The following is a 20,756-nucleotide window of genomic DNA, read 5'->3' as shown; positions in this document are numbered from 1 at the left end:
TTTAAGCATGTATCATTTAATTTCGCTGAATTAGGTTTTTTGCAACTTAAATTTTTTTTTGTTAAAATACCCCTTTACTGACAATGCATAGTTATTAACAACTCACATTTTCTTCATCTACAAAATGGAATAACATTCATTATTTTATTAAAAAGTCAAGCCCTCAGGGCAGCAGCAGAGGTGCATCTTTCCATCAATAGCACTTTCCAATGAATGTGGTACTTCCAAATTGATACAAAATGGAAGAATAAATTTAGAAAACAGACTTATCATGCTCTCCATCATCCTTACTTCACCAATATGCTCCTCTTATTTTATAAAATGCCAAAGGTGAATGAATCCCACATAGCTATTTTCATCATTCAGAAAAGAAGTGTCAACATTTAAATATTTGGTACTTCTTAGAGTTCAGAGCGTCCTGAGGGCTGTGTGAAAGTGTCTAAAGGCGTATGAGGCCTCGATCCTTTCCATAGGAAGATGCATTTTGGATTAAGGGTGAAAAACCATGAGGGTGTCTGTCAGCTTCTAGCACTTCATTGCTCAAATTTCTGAAGCTGTTTTTCAAGTTTTGAGATGTTTACTCGATGCATCATCAGAAACTGGCCATTCAAATGAAAGACAGGAATGTCAAATTTGTACCTTTCAAACCAATCAGAGTTTTCTGGAAGTGTGATGTCTACCTCCTGTAAAATAAACTGAAACACAGACAAATTAAGATCTATATTTTAGAAAATGTAAAACAGTGCAATAACTCCAGTGACAAACTAATCACCAGACTGGTTCTAATGGTATGTTTTGCTGCCTGCTTGTTTGTGGCCTAAATATCACGACTCTTCTAACAACTCTTACAATTTCGTAATATTCCCTAACTCCTGATTTTGCTGTCTTTCCACAATACTTGTTACATTCAGCATCAGGACACTAGTCAGTTTTCAGTGAAAAGAAATGTTTCAACTTGGAAGCTGCCTAATAATCAAGACAGGCATGTTTTGTTATAAGAATGGGAAAGGTGACAGTTCACTATAGGAAAAGCCTTCCATTGAAATTACAACATAAGATAAAAGGCATGGGGGCAAAAGTTTAAAGAAAGCAAGAATACTATACCTGCTTGCTAACTTTGACTCATATTAAGAGTCAGAGTAAGAAAACCAGTACTGCTCAGAGAAAAACACTTAGGAGTAATGAGTTTTATGGAAATCAGCACTAAAATCTCTCTGAAGAACAGAGAGGGAATTTAAATGAAAAATCATTTAATCTCTTTCCTAAAGAAAGGATATAGCCAGGTACTTTGTACCACATATACTACTCATTTTCTATACATAAAGCATTATATTACCCTATTTTTATAAGGTTCCAGTGCTTTCTTGGCTTCATCACAAAGAGGGCATGGATCCTATGAAAAGACAAAGAAAAAAAAACCTCATTTTACCCAAAGAATGATAGGTAGCATGATAAATACTATAAAAAGCAGATTATACTTGTTTTAAGGGACTGTACTTATTTGGGTGGGGGCAAACCTGGCAGTGCTCAGTGTTTACTTTTGTTTCTGTGCTCAGAAATTATTCTTGTCAGACTCAGGGGACCATATAGGATCCTGGGGATCAAACTCAGTTTGACCATGTGCAAGGCAAACACCCTACACACTGTGCTATTGCTCTGTCCTCAAAGGACTGTTTTCTTTTTCTTTATTTTATATAATATATAATATGTATTATATAGTTGCTTATTATACATTTGTTTCAAGACAAATCCCACTGCCAATGTAAAATTCCCAGATTCTCAATCCTAGCCCCTTAGCAGGCATGTAATATACTTTATAATGCTTGTTTATAGATAATGAATTATTTTTATTTATTTTAATACTTTAAAAATAAACTAAATAAATCACCATGAGATTCATAATTACAAAGTTGCTCATGACTGAGTTTCAGTCATACAATGTGCAACACCCTTCACTAGTGCACATCAAGTGCCACCAATATCCCCAGTTTCCCCCCGTCCACCAGCCCTATCCCATGACTACCCTCCATGGCAGATATTTTTCTTCTCTCTCTCTGTCTCTTTCTTTTATTTTGCTTTTAGACTGGTTTGCAATATTGTTACTGAAAGGGTAGCATACATATCTGTTTATCTTGTCCAGAGTGATCAATACCAAATATCATTGTCATAATAATTCCTTCTCTTCCCTAACTGCACTCCTTGCTATATGTGGCAAGCTTCTAACCATGAACTGGTCCTCCTGGTCCTTACCATATTGCCTTTGGGTATGATTACCGTACTATCTAGTATTTTTATTTTGTGTCCCACAAATGAGTACAATAATTCAATGCCTATCCCTCTTACTCTGACTCATTTCACTCAACATAATACTCTCCATATTCATCCATGTTGTAAGAAAATTTCATGAATTCATTTTTCCTAACAGCTAGGTAGTATTCCACTGTTTAGATGTACCATAGTTTGTTTATCCACTCATCTATTCTTGAGCATTTGGGTTGTTTCCAGATTCTCGTTACTGTGAATAGTGCTGCAATGAACTAGCAATGAACAGAGAGTTTTTCTGCCAAAGGGATTGTTTTTCTACCAACTTAATTATTTTATTCTCACAGAAAAATATTATCATATAATCTTATTAATAGCTAGTATTTCATTATAAATGGGCCCTAAGCCTTTGTGGTATCTTTGCTTTGACTTTTCTCCAGCAATAAATCTAATAACACAAGATGCTTATAATTTTTATTTGTGTGTATATGTATAAATGTATGCATATATGTACACACTATTTACATTACACAGATAAATATATACTTTGATTTTTATAGATATATTTATATTTTACATCTTAATTTTTTGTTACTGGCTTCATTTAATTGATGTTTGGGAACATAAATCTTTTCTGATATTTAGTTTTGGGATTTGTTCTTCCTATAGTAGAAATACATTTCTGGGAGCTGGAGCAATAGTACAGAGGGCAAGGCACTTGCTTTGCCCACAGATGACCCATTTTTGAATCTCCATCATCAGATATTATCCATCAAGCCTGCCAGGAGTGATTCCTGAGGGGAGAGCCAGAAGTAAGCCCTGACTGAGCACAGCTGGATGAAGGCCCTAAACAAACAAACAAACAAACACAAAACATCTGAGAGATAGCACAGCTGTAGGGCGTTTGCCTTGCTGACTCAGGACCGAGTGTGGTTTGATTCCTGGCATCCCATATGGTTTCCTGAGCCTACCAGGGGTGATTTCTGAGTGTAGAGCCAGGAGTAACCTCTGAGCGTCACCTGGTGTAACCCAAAAAACAAAAAATGAACAAACAACTTTTCTGGTCTTCCTATCACTAGATTGCCTTAAACTTTAAGGCTTAAAGACTATTTGTCTTGGAAAGGTGGGCAATGAGTTTTGCCACCCTGTGTCTCCTAACTCATTGAGATGAAGTTGGATAGTGACTGTTCCATATTTAAAAAGGAGGGAAATTTTTATTTACTTTAGATATTTATAGTAACTTTTCAATGTTGTATTTGTTTTCTCATTACAAGTATCAGAAATCAGTTTCAAGTCTAATCCTTCACCTGAGAAACAAGCAGATTTTAGTAGCTATTCTTGTTTGGAATCTTTAACCATTTGTAGAGAAAACTTTAAAACTTGCTTTGGCTCATTTTCAGATTTTAAAGGTTTTTCAGTGCTTGACTCAATAAGAATTAGGTATAGGTTCCTCATGTAATCTTGGAATAAACACTACTGATGTTTGTCTAATTCTTTTTTTTTTCCATGACAGGAAGAAATAGTTATTGTGGCAAAAAAAAAAAAAAAGTCTCTTCTTCCAGTTTAACCTTTAGTTTGTTTTGAAACAAGAAACCATACATAAAAAGACAGGTTTACTAAGAAAGGTCATTCTCAAGTTCTTCATTAAGATAATTAAGCTCATCATATTACTATAAGTAATATAAGTAAACATATTACAGTGTGATATTTTAAGATTATCAAAATTTTCTGAAAGTTTTTAAATGTCATTGGAGAATCTTAAAAGCAAACAAGAATCAGGTAGATTTTAGAAGTTCTAACTGTACCAAAAGTTACCTTTCATATTAAAAAAAAGATATAATTAAATCCAAATCAGGTTTTTTAGTTTGGTTTTAGTAAACATAATTGCAAAAAGAAAAATATATATTTTATGATGAAAGGTTCATTAAATTTTAAAGAGACCAATAAAGTGATAACAGAACAAATCCAATGGACCAAATCATTCAGGGATTCTTTCCTAGGGCTTTCCTTAGCTCCAATGGAGCACATATTTATTTATTCTATCCTGGAATATAGTGGGCTATTTTCAGTCAGTCAGTCAGTCAGTCAGTCAGTCAGTCAGTCAGTCAGTCAGTCAGTCACTTACTCTCCTTTCTTATAACAAGAATGTTTGGACCTTATTTCAGAAGAACTGTTCTTACAATGCATGATTTTATGGTTAAAAAATATGGTTAAGATGAGGCAATCTGTACTGTACATCTCTCACTTGGCTAAGGATAGCTCAGGGATCAGTCAATCTGAGTCAATGGAAAGCAGTGAGGCTTTTGCTAGTTTTTGTAGATAATTGAAATATGAGATCTAGGGCTTGGGATAACAGTCATCCATAAGAAGAACTACAGTAAAGAAAGGTTTAACCCAGGGGTCTCAAACTCAATTCATCTGGGGGCCACAGGAGGCAAAGTTGGGGTGAGGCAGGGCCGCATAAGGGATTTCGCTTACCGAATATTCGCAATAAAAAATCGCATTAGTAAGAAAAAAAATCGCAAAAAATCGTATTAAACATTTGCATACCCGAACGGAACTGCTGGGGTATGCGAATGTTTAATACGATTATTTTCTTACTAATGCGATTTTTATTGCGATTATTCGGTAAGCGAACAATCGCGAATACTGCGATATTTGAAGGCCAGCCGTGGGCCACAAAATGTTGTACGGAGGGCTGAAAACGGCCCGCAGGCCGCGAGTTTAAGACCCCTGGTTTAACCCAAAGGATATGGACCTGAAGAAACACCCTTAGTTTCTTAAGTTACTCATCAAATCACAACAATCCATATAATTCTTTTATTTTTCATAAGTCACTCTGGGAAGTACTTTCTATTATTTCTAATTGAAAAAGACCCATACTTTCTCTTAAATTTTATTATTATTCATAATAAAATAAGGAGAATGTCTTAATATATGCTTATTGACACAAATCAAGAGTTTAATACACACCTTAGGGTGAGAAGATTAGCTTGGTTCTTTTTGCTTTTTATTTTGAAGCAAATTTAAATGTTGGTCACACTAAAAACAGTGAAGCTTAATTAGTCTAAATAACCTTAAGAGATTATTTTAGGGCTAGAGAAAGCACATGGGTATTAAATTGGGAGTAATCTTTGAGAATTTCTGTATATGGCCCTATAATAAATGGAAAGAAATAATAATGCTTTTGTGGCTAATTCTCAAATGCATCTCTCATACAGACACAGATGATGAAATGTTTTTGTCCTTAATTTCCAACAGTGCAATATATACTCAATGATATGAAAAGTAGTATAGACTACTTATTTTCAACAAGAAAATATTTAGAAAATCACTTAAATTTTATTATAAAATTACTGGCAGTCTGTAAAATACATGCGTACCACAGGCAAAGGGGAAATAAGTGTAGAAAGGATGACTTAAAATGGTCATATTTTTTGTTTGTTTGAGGTACTGGAGGTTTAACCTATTTCACACATGGAAAGCCAGTACTGCTGAGCTAACTCTCCAGCCCTGGAATAATGACGCTAAAACCTTAGGAGTGTATAAAGTGGAGTCTTATACACATATAATAGTGTCAAGCTGTAGTGAAATTTCATAGTATTATAAATTGATAGTAAATCAGTACAATTTGATTAAAACTATAACCTCCCATATTTTCAAATTGTTAGAATGTTTGAAATCTGAAATACCTATTCACAAGAAACATTTTTAATTTAAATTTCAGTATTATTCACTAAAGTTAATTCTATTACTTTGCACATATTTATTTTTGATTAAAAATAACCAAAGTAATATTAACTAGGAAAAGAAAATCATATGCTCATATTATAAACTTTAAGGGATAAAGTTTCTGAAGAATTTAAACTAGTTTTCTGCATTAACATTGTGTTAGAGGTATGAAATAAGTATATGTTATTTATAAATTCTATATGTGTGAAATTTCCTTTTTTTGCTAAAATCTGTACCCCCAACCAATATTTCCAGATAATTATGCCGAATACAGTGAAACAATGTGATAACTGATGCTCATGTGCTTTGTTCTATCTCTCACTGAAATAAGTGTCTTTTTCAATCTCTTCAATGCCTTTACCTAAAAAAAAATTGTGATTTTTGTTGGTGTTTTGCTATTTATAATGACCTCTTTATGCTGGAAAAATTGTTCAAAGGGGATAAGGTAAATGCTTTGCCTGTGTGAGGCCAAAGTTGGATTCTTGGTCCCACGTGCACTACTAGAAGTATCCCCTGAGCACTGATCTTGGAGGATCTACAAAGCACTGCTATATGTGGGCCTCAAAACAAAAGAGAATAAAAATAAAATAAAGTAAAACAAAAAGATCTTTGAGCATAATGCTGAAGTGCTTCTTAGTATTGACAGTACAAAAAGACTGTTTACCTTATGTAAAAAGTATGTGTTGGTTAAATTACATCTAGACATGAATTAGATTGTTATTGGCTGTGAGTTCAATTAACTAATTTAATTACTAACTATAACTTAAAGAGATGCATTTGTTTCTTTTTTTGTTTGATGCGCAGGGGTTACTCCTGACTAAGCGCTCAAAAATTGCCCCTGGCTTGGGGGTCATATGGAACGCCAGGGGATTGAACTGCGGTCCTTCCTTGGCTAGCACTTGCAAGGCAGCCACCTTACCTGTCCTTCCTTGGTTAGCACTTGCAAGGCAGCCACCTTACCTTTAGCGCCACCTCTCCGGCCCCAAAGAGATGTATTTTAAAAGATACACAATGGGGAGGAGTAATAGCACAGCAGTAGGCCATTTGCATTGCATGTGGTCGACCAGGATGGACCTGGTTTGGTACCTGGTATCCTATATGGTCCCAAAGCCTGCCAGGAATGATTTCTGAACACAGTCAGGAATAACCCCTGAGAGCAGCTAGGTGTGGGACCCCAAACTAAAAAAAATAAAAAAATAAACAAAAGAAGATACACAACGTTATGTATTGATGTATTGTTAATAAAAACCTCATAGGAATCTAACCATATATTTTCCCTAGAAATACTAGGTCAGTATTCACTAATTCAGTCTTTGTGGAGACCGTACAATATAATTCACAGAAAAATAAACTATTTCCAAATGATACTAGTCATATTATAACATGGTAGCTCTTTCTTTCAATATAGGGGTCTGATGACTATTAAATATATTAGTTTGCCTTAGATAATTGTGAAACAATAAGATATCTAATTAGAAAAGTTACTACCATTTCTGGAGCTGAGAGAATAAAGAACAGGTCTGAAGAAAGTTTATTCCATTCTTCCCTCTTCCTTAATTCTAGTTTTTTTCACCCAATAATTTTAACACTTTGTATTTTCATTCATTACCTTTGTGAATAAGGTTATCACAGGTAGAGAAGCTTTAGAAGCAGAGATATTTCTCAAGAGGAATCCGAAGGAGTATCTGGCAAGTTGCATGCCATTTCCTTGAAACCAGAACATCTTAATTCTGCCAAAAGACAAACAAATCAGTAAGCTTCTGTGTCCCAGACTTTGGGTTTTATATTTTGAATAGTAAGCTGCAAGCTTATGATGAAATATGAATGGTTCAGAATGGTTTCTTAGGATCTAGGAATGTCAAAGAACCAGAAACTTGGCACGACTCCATAATCCTTCAACAGTCACTGTATTATAAACAAAACAGAAAGTAGAAGGGGGGTGGTCCATATTTGTGGATTAGTTTGCCTAATCACTTGGGTTTTATAACCAAACTGCAGTTTGTTCATTTGAAAACAGAATTAAATTTTACTTGTAGGCTTTACAGCATCCTGATGGTTTCATAAAATGTGGAAGTTTCCTGATATTATTTTTTATTCATAGAGATATTTATTGGCAAGCATTCAACATCTGACCAGGATCAAGGTAAAGGAAAGAATAAGCAGCACAAGTTCCCAGCTGAAGGTTAAAGCTATCATTCTTATGAGATATGTGTCCCTTTGCTGCAAGAGATGGGAAAGCACAGAAATGTACTTAGAGAGGAATGACAAGGGAAATCAGACTCATTTTTGTCACAAAAATTTACTCCACTGCTTCAGTACTTTGAATGAATATTGCCATAATTTTTGGAGACCTCATATACAAATGTATTCGTGTTCTAGTGGAGACATTTCAATAAGAACAACTTGCTAGTAACAGCATGCCAATCACTAGGTTTTGAAGTTTCCTCAGCCTGCTGCTACTTTGCTTAACATAAGGCGCCTGATCTATTCTTACTTGTTCTGAGCTTTGTTCTTTAAACTACAAACATAATAATTCCATTTTAAAACAACTTATATACTGTTGTTTACATTATTTATCAATATTCCCAAGATTATGCCATATCTGGAATTTTCATTTTTTACTTTTTTGGCTATTCCTACCATTTTTTAATTTTTTATCTTCTTCTTTCTCTGCTACTCACTGATCATGTCTTCATCAGCTTATTTGAACTTCATGTCTCTCTGAATGAGCTCTTAATTAATTTTTCCTCCATTGGAATGGGCATATGTTAGTTACCTCTTTAAGATAGCTAATGATGACTTCTTTCCCAGTGTTACCTTACCAATTATTCTATTTTCATATCTTGCTAGTTTTGATAGTTCTTTTGGCCTTTACTTTCTAAAATTATTTTTTCTATGTTTGTCCCCTCTACCACAGGAGTTACTTCAGTATTCCTGAACACCTATAATTAACCACTAGTAGGTAATCAAACATTTGTTTAAATGTTCAAAGTTTAGAATAAAGTTTTTATTCTTCTTTAGTGAAATCTGTAACTCTGATCAGACAGTGTGTACAGCAATCAGATATCTGTCCATATTTCATCAGATTTTTTGGGGGGATGTGGTTGGCTTTGCATGCCACATTTAATGGCTGTCATGTGCTGTTCCTGGCTCTGTGCTCAGGAGTGATCATGTATAGTGTTGTGAATTCTAACCAGGGTCTTGGCCAACAAAGACACTTGCGAGGAAAGCACATTACCATTGTACCATCTCTCTGGCATTTGGACAGATCTTCTATCATAACTAAAAGCTAGTACTCCTTAGGAAATCCACAGGATTGTCATTAGACACTTCCACTGGTCCCAATTCTTTCACCACTACCACCTGTAATCTCTCACTACTGTATTCCAGAAAACATGCATAAAGCACGACTATATTAATGTTACTCTCTACTGTCAACCAGGATCCTCAGAGTAAGATTAGCCTTAAACTCATTTCAAACAGAATCATATGACTATTGAGAAAAGAACACCAATCCTTGTCAAAATTTTGTTTTGATAGGGCAAAAAGATTTGATACTGAGGGTTCTGGGACTGCTCAATGAAAAACCCATTTTGTGAGTGTGAAGCTTTGTGTTTGATCCTTGCCACCTCCCCACAAGCTGAGCATAATCGCAATAGTACTGCTACAGTACTGGTATCCCTAGAACCAAAAACAACAGTGACACCTATAACAAAATGTGTGCAAGCTCTGCAACTAAAGTGACCTCTGGTGAGCACTAAAACTAAGTATTTGTGCAACCAAGTGTAGGTCCTACAACTAGCACTGCAATCAAAGTTCAAGGAAGAGTAAGCACCACAACTGAAATGTGTAATCTCCAGTGTGCCACAACTAAAAGTGAGACTCCCCCAGCCACCCCCCTCTCCATCACCACAGCACTAACAAGAAACACAAAACTAAAGGGGAAAGATCATATATTGTCTCTGCTTTAAACAAGAGTTTTGCAAGGATTTGCAGCCCAGCATTATTCTAAGGTGGAAAGTGGAACTAAACAATTTTATAATATACTGTGCTACTCTCAACTATATAGAGTCCTGGTATAAACACTTCCTATACATTCAGCATAAACAACTGTTGTAAAAAATGGTTTTTTGTTTGAAGGCCACGCCTGTTAGTGCTGAGAGTCTACTCCTGGCTTTGTGCTCAGAGATCATTCCTGGTAGGCTTTGGGGGATCATATGGAGAGCCAGGGATCAAATATGGGTTGGCTGCATGCAAGGCATATGTCCTACCCATTATACTATATCTCTGGATATAGATGGATGTGGTTGAAGGCAATTCTGTATGGCTTTGTCTACATGGGATATACATTTGGTACAGAGTAGCATGTAAACCTTGTTTACCCTATGTACAAATTTCTGCAGCATTGTTTTGAGAAAGCACTATGCCAACAAGTAGTGGTTCACTCTGCCAGGGAATGAAGTTAAAGAAACTATACTCATGGAATATCAAGGAAATGTAAAACTTATTTTTGTTACAGTACAGATAGTCCTTGGAAATGAGAAGATTGTCCTCAATGGCAATGAATAATGACTATAATCAGGACAATAAACTACAGCTACATGCTTTCGGAGAAAGATTAAAAATTTTTGATGTCTAGTTGGTAAGACAAGAAAGACTTGTTTTTAGCTAGTTGAGTTAAAACGAAGGTGTTAAGGCATTAAAAAAAAAGTCACATTCACAATGGAAATCTGCTTCAGTATTCCAACATGGCAAAACACAGCATGTGGTCTTGGCTGTACTCATGACAAATAAAACCTGTCATAGTAAACAGAGTTGCTATTCATTCCAGATTTGCTAAAATATTTATTCAGCTAACCTGAAACTTAGTCTTCAGTGATGCTACAAACCCTCTATTTACAATTTCTCTTTTGTACTGTAATTTTCCATTTCTTCCTTTATGCATATATTTAATCACTTAAACATGGCACACTTGTTCACTAAGAACTAAATTAGGATTATTATTTCAGTTTTAGTATCCACATTCTTTTCAAATGCCCATAAGGCAATGTATTTTACCACAGTTTTAAATTAACATTTCACTGTGAGAACTGTATTAAAAATTATATTAGAGTCTGATCTAAGAAATTGCTCCATATACCTCTCCTAAGAAAAAATGAATAAATATTAAGGCTAAAATTCTGAATACTGAAATCCACTTACTTCTAAAAATAATGAGTCAAATGAAAGATGACATCCTCCAGTTGCAAGTTTATAATATTCTTCTTAGAGTATTTAACAAATTCTATAAAACCTAATATCATTGTTGTCAATGTCACATTCACCAAATAATGTTTTCCTGAAGTAAAATCTTAAAATGGGCTATTCTGTCAAAGTGACATTTTCATTAGTTCTATTATTTTTAATAGTTATGAGCATTATAAAAATATCCTGAAAGGTTTGCTCTGCTAGTTAGCTCATGACTGTGAGAGGACAACATATTTTTTGAGTAAATCATTGACTTTAGTCATGTAATGTGCATTCTTATTATAATGACAATTTTTCCTTTATAATTTGTAATGTGCCTTTGTGATATAAGCAAAAAGCAATGCTCATAATATTCAAAGAGGCACAATTGGGTCATGTTTGTCGTAGACCAAAAAGAAATGCAAAAGATATGACTGGACTTAGTATGTGCCTAAAACAAATTTCACAACCAAACAATAAAAATGTTAACACCTGCTGTTTTAAGTCCAGTGCCACTTAGAGGCATGGATCCCTCTGAAAAAGAGAAGGAAAGCTTGCTTTTCAATAAAACCAAGACTGACTTTAGTGATCTTTATGTTACAATCAAATACAACAATTAGGGAGGACTGATTGGACCAATTCAGCCTTCCTTAAAGTAAGATAAGATAACTTTATAGCATTTTCCCTGCAAAGCACTGACGGGCATATCATATTAAAGCAAGTGATTATAGTACAAAAAGAAGTCAGGGTCAGCTGAACCTTTATTAAGGATTACTCATTTCTTGCATGAAGAGCTGCCCAGGCTGTGGCTATATATCACTTATGTGGGGTTTCTGGATTCTTGACACATGGCATGTGTCTGATTAGAAGGAAAACAACATTGTTCTTGCTTGAGTAGAAAAACCAGCCTTCACTAACCAGAATTTTTATTCGTACAAAAAATCTCACATGATCCCTCATCAGCAAGCTACAGTACAGTGTTAGTTCATGTGCAAAATCAAAACATATATAACCAAGCTCATCTTCATTATTAACAGGTAACATTAAAGATTCTTCACAAATGTATAATGCAAATTTAATAATAAATTGACATTAACCAAAGACTTTAACTGTAGCTCTCAATGAACTGTATTCAAGGAAGAGAGGCTCAGGGTTTTGGTTTAATTATTTGTGAGATGTTAAATGCTCCCTTTTATATTCATTACACTTAAGTATAATGTTTCTATTTTTACCCAAGGACTGGAAACACATGTGTACACGTGCAAACACACAACCTTTAAGTATAAACAAAATGCATTATTTCATATTACTGAAAGTGGAGTTGCTCTTATTGACCTAGGTTACTGGATTCTATTAAATCCAGAAAAACATAAAAATGATAGTCTCTGCACTTTTGGTTAGTCATCTGGGTGGCCTCCCTATCTTCCAAACGAGTGGGAGCCCAGATTAGTAGTGTCCTGTATAGCCAAGATATATAAGAAAAGACAACATATAAGAACAAAATCAAAACTAAAAGTTGAGCCGCTACTTTGAGGCATTAATTCTAAAAGGTTAAGCAGGGAGAGAATGAAGCTCTTGAACAGAAACAGAGTAGAGCAGGGAGGTTCAAAATGTAGTGGACCCATCACTTGTTGGCATTTAGGAAGCTAATCGTTGGAGTTTGTCTGTGCTAGCTTCTGCAGTCAGTGGCCAGGGGAAATGCCAAGAAAGTGGCGCTAGCTCAGATAATATGTCACATATCAAAGATTTGTAAACTCAAAGATCCTGAGCTAAAAAACCTTTCTTACTTGGTGACATACTCAGCTACATTTTTTTAAAGCATAAACCTAGCCCAAATTAAGCCTAACCCAAATCATTGCGGTAATGACAACCTAATCCTCCCCATGCGTAACATACCTCTAATCCCAATTCTAACCCTATCCTAACCATAACACTAACCCTAAAACTACTACTTACCAAAATGCTAACCATAAACCCAAAATCTAACCCTGACCCTAACCTTAATCATAACTCTAACCCTAACACTAACAATAACCTGAACCTAAATGCTGAACCTATACCTAAATTAGACATACAGGGAGATTATAACAGAAATAGTTGATGGTCAAGTTTATTTTATTGGTGAGGGTTGGGCCTCACATGGTATTCAGGGGAATATATGCAGTGTCGGAGATAAAGCATGCTCAGCTGCATGCAAGGCAAGTGTCCTTAATGTCCAAGCTTAAATGCTGTAAGGAAAAGGATTGAGGACCAAGATTAGATGTAGAAAAAGATCCTAGATCATTTAGGATTTGGATTTGTAGAAGAAAATTTCAAAACTGGGGTTAATCATAGAAGCAGTGAAGCAGAAATACTGTGGACTCTGATGGAGACACTAAAAGGTTTTGAGCAAAAATGATGTGATAAAATTAGTGCTTAGATAGATTCAGTGATATAATGCAAGATATTATTTAAAGAAAAGGAGTTTTATTAACTATAATAGAAATGCTACCAAAAGTCCTACTCTCTTATTTTATAGAGACCCAAAAGAAAGTATCCATATGGCTTTGTGAGTCAAATGTCAAAAACATGACTTAAGCTTGCATGCATGAACTGTTAGGTTTAATTCTTGGTACCATTAAAAAATTAAAAAAGATCAAATGGATTCCCTCAGGAGCGATTTCTGAGCGTATAGCCAGGAGTAACCCCTGAGCATCACTGGGTGTGGCCCAAAAACAAAACAAAACAAAACAACAACAACAAAAAAATCCAATGTTCTCCTGATAGGACAAGATGAAATAGCACGCTGAAGAAATACTGATAGCAGCAAATTACTGCCAAGTTTTAAAAAAACAAAATCTAACTGTAGTAATGCTACACTATTTAGGGAACTAAAGTTCACACATCTGGGTAGAATAAAGACAGTTGATCATCATGACTTCACTTCTCCAGCTTCCTCTACCACAACTGGGAATTAAGTGTCAGAAAAAGTTCAACAGGAAGATAGGGAAGGTTATTAGAAAGGCCAGGTATTCCCCTCGAAACTCTTAATATCAAAGATGAAAATGTGCTTTCATTAATGGAAGAATTATGCTTTCTGTTTCTTTTTAAGATATATTGTCACTTTGGCATTCTTCTCAATGTCCAGAAGTACTGCTGGGTTTTCCTAGGCATATAGGAAGCTGACAAATATAAAGTGGGAGGGAAGGGGCACTTTAGTGTAAGCAAGTTTGTTTTAAACTCTTTAAACTTTAGCAATCACACTTTACATTATAATTGCTTCAGAGGAGTCTATAAAGGATTGGTAGACATGGAAAATTTGGGGGGGAGAGTTTCCAAAAAAACATTTAGATGAGAAAAATATAAAGATGCTAATCAAGAATAACAAACTGTTACTTTTTTCTTTTAGCACCCAGGGACCCAAAAAGAATCTGGACTAGTTTCTGACAACATAATAGAACTTGCAAACATTGTGTCTTTCCCTTCACCCTCAACCCCAAAGACACTGACTCAGCATCAGGCCTAGAGCCAGAGAGGCATATTCTGAATTCAGAGTGTGCAACAGTGTTCAGTACAATTACTATATAATGGCTGCAAAGCTGTTCCTGAAAGCCAAGAAAACCTGAGTAATGTGGTTGGGTTATATCATACACGAGGACTTAATAGAGTTTAAAAACCAATTTGAAAATTCCTTCATTCCATAAAGACAGCATTAAGTGAGGGCAAAATCATTCTAGTTCAAAGAATGGGAACAAAGTGCATAAGGAATTATGCAGGCTCCTTTCTATATTATCCTTAACCAAAATGACCCATTCCTTCTGGAGCTCTCTGATACTTAAAACTGACTGACCCAGAAAGAAGACAATTTCATTACAAGACCTTAGTCTCATTGTACCCAGCTAGTAATGTCAGTTCCTTGCTACTTAAAAGGCATATTATCTCATTTCCAAAAACAACTATTTGCCATTCAGTATTGTCCAAGCAATGTCTTCCATTCACCACTAATATTCCACCATTTCATCTTAGCAAAGCAGCGAAGTTAGCTTCAGGATCACACAAGGCTTGAAAGTGGTTTCATTATTTTTGTTAGCCATTTTGTAACATGAGGGTTTTAGACATATGAGTTACTAAGTTAGTATTTCTTGGTCGTGTGATACCAATAGCTCTTGGGCTCACAGAAAGAGTTTACAATCTGAAATGTTGGGAACCATCCTTTCTTCAGATCAGCAAGTCTGTTATGTGAGGCTATATGAATCCTATTGTTATTAAACCTCTAACATGGATAGATTATCATTTTTTTTTAGGACTTTTAAGTCACTCTTTGGAAAGTCTTACTTTATGGACAATGAAATTAATGTTAAGTTTCATACTGAAACTTTTTGTTTGTTTGTTTGTTTGTTTGTTTTGGGGGTCACACCTGGCAGCACTCAGGGGTGACTCCTGGCTCTACGTTCAGAAATTGCTCCTGGCAGGCTCAGGGACCATATGGGATGCCGAATTTGAATCACCGTCCTTCTGCATGCAAGGCAAACACCCTACTTCCATGTTATCTCTTCAGCCCCTCATACTGAAACTTTTGTTAATTTCTCTATATTTTCCTCCTCACATATACATAAAAGAGAAAAACATCTTTTCAGAACTAGAAGAAATTTACAAGTTTAAAGACTTCTTAAAAATTCCCCAAAGCTTTATATATTACACGTCTGGGAATACCTGGGAACAGATACTACGTTTTAAGACAATTTGTGGATGGAGGGAATGGGGTAAATTTTAGATTCAGATGGCAGAATTATTTTACCCTGAGATTCTGATTCCTTATGTCAAAGGAGATTTATATTGATTTTATTTATAAAACTGGAGAAAGTTATCTTTATGTAGCTTTTCCATTCTCATATGTTCTAAGCTGCTTCAGCTGAATTTCTTTTAAATAACAGTATCTTTCTTTTTATCTTGGCTAATCAGAAGACCATGTATGAGTTTTAAAAAGAAAGAGTTTAGGGAGCTGGAGCAATAGCAAAGCAGTAGAGCATTTGCTTTGCATGTGCTGACCCTGGACAGACGTAGGTTTGATCCCAGGCACCCCATATGGTCCCCCGAGCCAGGATGATTTCTGAGCACAGAGCTAGGAGTGTCACCTGAGTGAGTGACACCTGAGTATCACCAAGTGTGGCCCAAAGACAAAACAAAAAATATCAAACAAGCAAGCAAACAAAAAAAGGGACCAGAGGAATATCTCAAAGGTCTTGTATATAGGAGACCTAGGTTCATTCTACTGAGTATGACTGGGAGTGACTTCTTAACCTAGAACTAGAATAAGCTTCCAAGCATGACAAAGTGTGGTCCTAATCTTTCAGAGTCCTCCTACCCCCAAAGCAAAGAATTAAAAAAGAAAAAGTTCAATCTTACATCTTTCTTTCTGATTGAATTAGAAGCCAATTTCCCATTATTTGTGATTTATATATAGTAAAAGCTAATTTTCAGTAGCAATATTTGGGTTTCTGTTGCATACCATTGGCAAACAAGAAAACAGCAGATACAATATTCTTATCCTATTGCAACACAAAAATCTCTAAACCCCTTTTAATATTTATGTATTTATGCCTTGGCATAGCTTCACATGGATAGTCTTCAAATATTTTTTCAAAGATGTTTGGGTTAGTTGTCCACAGTAGACCTGGAGTGAGGGTGGAGATAAATGTTAGGCAGCTTGTATGTTTCACTTAATACTATATAAGGCCCTGTAATGGACAAAGCCATTCATTTCTGGAAGGCAGTTTGGTGACCATTTATGAATTTTTTTTTTGTTTTTTGGGGCACACCGGCAGCGCTCAGGGTTACTCCTGGCTCTATGCTCAGAAATCGCTCCTGGCAGGCTAGGGGGGCCATATGGGATGTCGGGATTCGAACCACCATCCGTCTGCATGCAAGGCAAATGCCCTACCTTCATGCTATCTCTCTGACCCTTCCCTAATTCAAGCTGTGTATCACAGGATGACTTCTCACTACATCTAGTAACCTCTGAAAAGGCTATTGTTTTCTATTCTTTTCTCTACTGGTTGCATTCCAGATGTTTCAATCTCCTTATAAATCAAAACTCCTTTCACGGATACTATCCTTTTCATTTCTATAATATAAACTGAATATCTGCCCAGTGCCAGGTATCATGCTAGTCATTGGAAATATAAACGTGATTAATATACTTTCCATGCTCTTTGAAACTCATACTCAGGGCAGGGTAAGATTTACAAATAATACAGTATCAGAGAGATGCAGGCAACAGAAGCAAACTGATTACTGCTAGTTATTACTCATAAGATGCTCTAAAATCCTGAAGATGGGGTGCCTTTGCAAAAAAAAAATTTTTTTTTTTTTTGTGATTTTTGGGTTACACCCGGCAGTGCTCAGGGGTTATTTCTGGCTCCAGGCTCAGAAATTGCTCCTGGCAGGTACAGGGGACCATATGGGGCGCTAGGATTCGAACTGATGACCTCCTGCATGAAAGGCAAACACCTTACCTCCATGATATCTCTCCGGCCCCGCAAAAAATTTTTTAAGCTTTGTCTTTATCTCTAGAAACCTTAATCTTGGTAAGAACGAACATAAAAACCAGTCTTTTCAGGCCTTCAGCTCCCTGTTTATAACAAGAATATGAAGAAAGGATATAGTATAACTACACAAGATTAAGCCAAATCTTTCACTTTAAACATTCTTTTTTTTTTTCCCAGTTTTTTTGGAGGGGAGCCACACCCAGAGGTGCTCAGGAATTACTACTAGTAGTACATGGGACTGCATATGAGATGTGGGAGATCGAACTTAGGTTGACCACCTAAAAGGCAAATGCCCTATCACTTCTGCCCCTTACTTTACATAATCTTTCTCAAAATTTGTCTCTAGAACTTGTAAAACAGGAAGCTTGCTTAGTCCCTGCTACCTGCATAACAACATATCCCTGATCCAGATGGTTTCTCCCCTTAGAAATAATTGCAAACAAGATTAATACTCCATGCAGCAACTATTCCAGCTGGCTTCTGGCTTTCTCCATTGTACATTCCTTGAATAAAACAGTGGTAAAAATTAGATTAAAAATAACATTAAACAAACCTAACTACTAATACTAGTTTGTTTACCTCAGGGTCCTGCTATGTGTGAAACTTGAACCCTGGCATTAGAATATCTGAATACACAAGTAAGCTAGAATATAGATGTTATGAAATAAAAAACTAATAATAAAATAACTTATTTTGAAGGCATATATCCACATTGCCTCTAGGTACTTAACAGTGTGATAGAACCAGGCATCTGGAATAAAAGAGAAATATAGTCCAATAAATTTCCCAAGTTGAAAATCCTTATTTCTCTGAACTTACCAGCCATCAGGCCATCTAAATAAAATCACATACCCACAATTTCCTCTAGTGAAGCAGACAAGAAAAAAAAAAAAGATATTGATTCTTCCTTGGCAGGTGGTTACTATTGAACACAGCAAGCACGAAGAAAATCCGGAGATTCTGCCCACTCACCAAATTTAATTTTAACAAAAGGACTTCTCTGGTTTCAGGCAATTCCTTAGCAGAGCAGGACCTGGATTATGAGGCTATGACATTTCTCATGGAACCATGATTAGTTCTGCCTTGCCACCAATATAACAAATACTTGTATTTCCAAGGTACAACCTTTCCCATTGTATGAAATCTCAATGCATACTTCTGAATGCCATTAAAAATTCAGATGCATTTTAATAACCTATTTTCAGATAATTGCTAAGTGAGAATATGGAAGACTATTCCAGCAGCTCTTTCTAGATGCAGTGTCAAGTACATGAAGATATGGGGCTAGTGCCTGCTCATTCAAGACCATGTGGAGTTTCACATGATAGTGATAGGGATAAGGCAGATCCTAGATGTCATTGCTTTTCTAGAGGAGCTGAGAATCCTGGTGTCAAGCTATGTCATATGGTGGCTTTAAAAAAAAAGCTCTACATTAAACACTTTCTATTAAGAGAGATAAAAGACATTTTTGCAATAATTCTCAGAGACAAAAGAGAGGAGGGCTGGAAGGTCCAGCTCACGATATGAAGCTCACTACAATAAGTGGTGAATGCAGTTAGAGAAATAATTACACTGACATGGTAATGACATCATGATATCATGTGAATGAATGAGGGAAGCAGAACACCTGTCTAGAGTACAGGTGGGGATGTGGTGGGGAGAAGGGAGATTTGGGACCTTGGTGATGGGAATTCTGCACTGGTGATGGGGGGGTGTTCTTTATATGACTGAAACCCAACTACAATCATATTTGCAATCAAGGTATTTAAAATAAAGATATTAAAAAGAATGAAATCTATAATAATTCTATTCCATTTTGATTTGTAGTATTTTTGTTGCTCATGAGTTAAGCTTTTGCTCAATAAAGAAACAAGAATAGGGTGACGGAGGCACTAACTGGTCGTAGAAACAAGAGTTGTTTGTTCATGCTAGTTTAAACTTTTATATCTCTGGACTTTTTAATTGCCTGAGCTTCTATTTGTCAGGATGACTAGCAAAGCTAAGTGCTTGTTGAGAAATGGGTAGTGACTGATTTCAATTTTTCAGCACTGCATTTGCTTAACAAGAACAGAAAGGAGGCCCAGGAAGCCAATGAGGCTTAAGCCTCCATTTCCCATTTTCCTCACTGCTCCTTTCTTTCCATCTTTTTCTCTCTAAGGAAAGGTCAATCTGGCTGCTCACAAATATTTCTATCAAAAGGCAATCATCTCAGCGGGTTGCCAAGTGAGATTACACGGCCACTTCATGGAAGCCAATTAAGGGGCATTTATGTGTGAAGGAGTCACTAGAAAATGCTGGAAGCTGAGCTGTCCTCTTCAGCTTTCCCGCCCATTGAGCTAGCTCCTCACAGGCCCGGGTGCTGCAGCAACACTCGAGCGCACTTCCGGGGTCTCCCGCGCGAGCATGCGCATGCGCAGGCACAAACCCCGCCCCGTTACCCCCCCCCCCACCTCCTGGTTCATTTAAGGCCCCATCCAAAGACAACCGGTAATAGGGATACCCTACCACGGAAACCCGCTCGCAGTCGCCTGCAGGCGCGTTCCTGGCGGGAAAGCCAGCATCCGGGGCCCTTGCTCCACACCCACCTGAGCCTCCCAACGCCTCACTCGCCGCTTCGTCTCGAGCCAGGCACTTCCGGTCGGAGCGACCAGGCCTCCGCCCCGCGCCCAGCACTTCCGCCCCAGCAGGATGCCGAGCTGCTTGCTTGGACTGGCGTGGCTTTCCCAGCCACTCGCTCTGGCCCAAGCAAAGAAGGGGCCACGGTGCAAGGGGCTTGGGAAGGGAGGCAGAGAGGCAAGCCAGCGTGTTGCAAGCAGACATAAGGCACCTAAAAGTGATCCCTAATATTAAGGATTAATATTCAAGGGGCCTGAGGTAAGATTTGAGAGTGTAGCCCAAATTAAAAATGTCATTTGAAGCCAACCCTGTAATTCATTAATTTTCCTCTCACCCATTCAAGGCTTACTGGCCTTCTCCAGATCATGAGATGGAGGAACTCAATAATGAATG

The 20,756-nt window shown here is 36.6% G+C and overlaps 1 protein-coding gene across 1 annotated transcript; it reads right to left on the bottom strand.

The window, feature by feature from the left end:
* Nucleotides 1–404: 404 nt before the first annotated feature.
* C4H5orf63 (chromosome 4 C5orf63 homolog) lies at nucleotides 405–20,361 on the bottom strand. The gene is made up of 4 exons (XM_049771903.1): nucleotides 20,333–20,361; nucleotides 7,604–7,724; nucleotides 1,337–1,393; nucleotides 405–695 (listed from the first exon to the last, which is right to left on the bottom strand). The coding sequence occupies exons 2-4, from the start codon at nucleotides 7,715–7,717 to the stop codon at nucleotides 534–536; spliced, it is 333 nt and encodes a 110-aa protein (XP_049627860.1). The 5' UTR covers nucleotides 7,718–7,724; nucleotides 20,333–20,361; the 3' UTR covers nucleotides 405–533.
* Nucleotides 20,362–20,756: the final 395 nt, after the last annotated feature.

Source organism: Suncus etruscus, chromosome 4, assembly GCF_024139225.1.
Source record: "Suncus etruscus isolate mSunEtr1 chromosome 4, mSunEtr1.pri.cur, whole genome shotgun sequence".
Taxonomy (NCBI): Eukaryota; Metazoa; Chordata; class Mammalia; order Eulipotyphla; family Soricidae; genus Suncus; species Suncus etruscus.
Note: the sequence above shows the minus strand (reverse complement) of the source record. Positions and strands in the feature narration are given on the sequence as shown.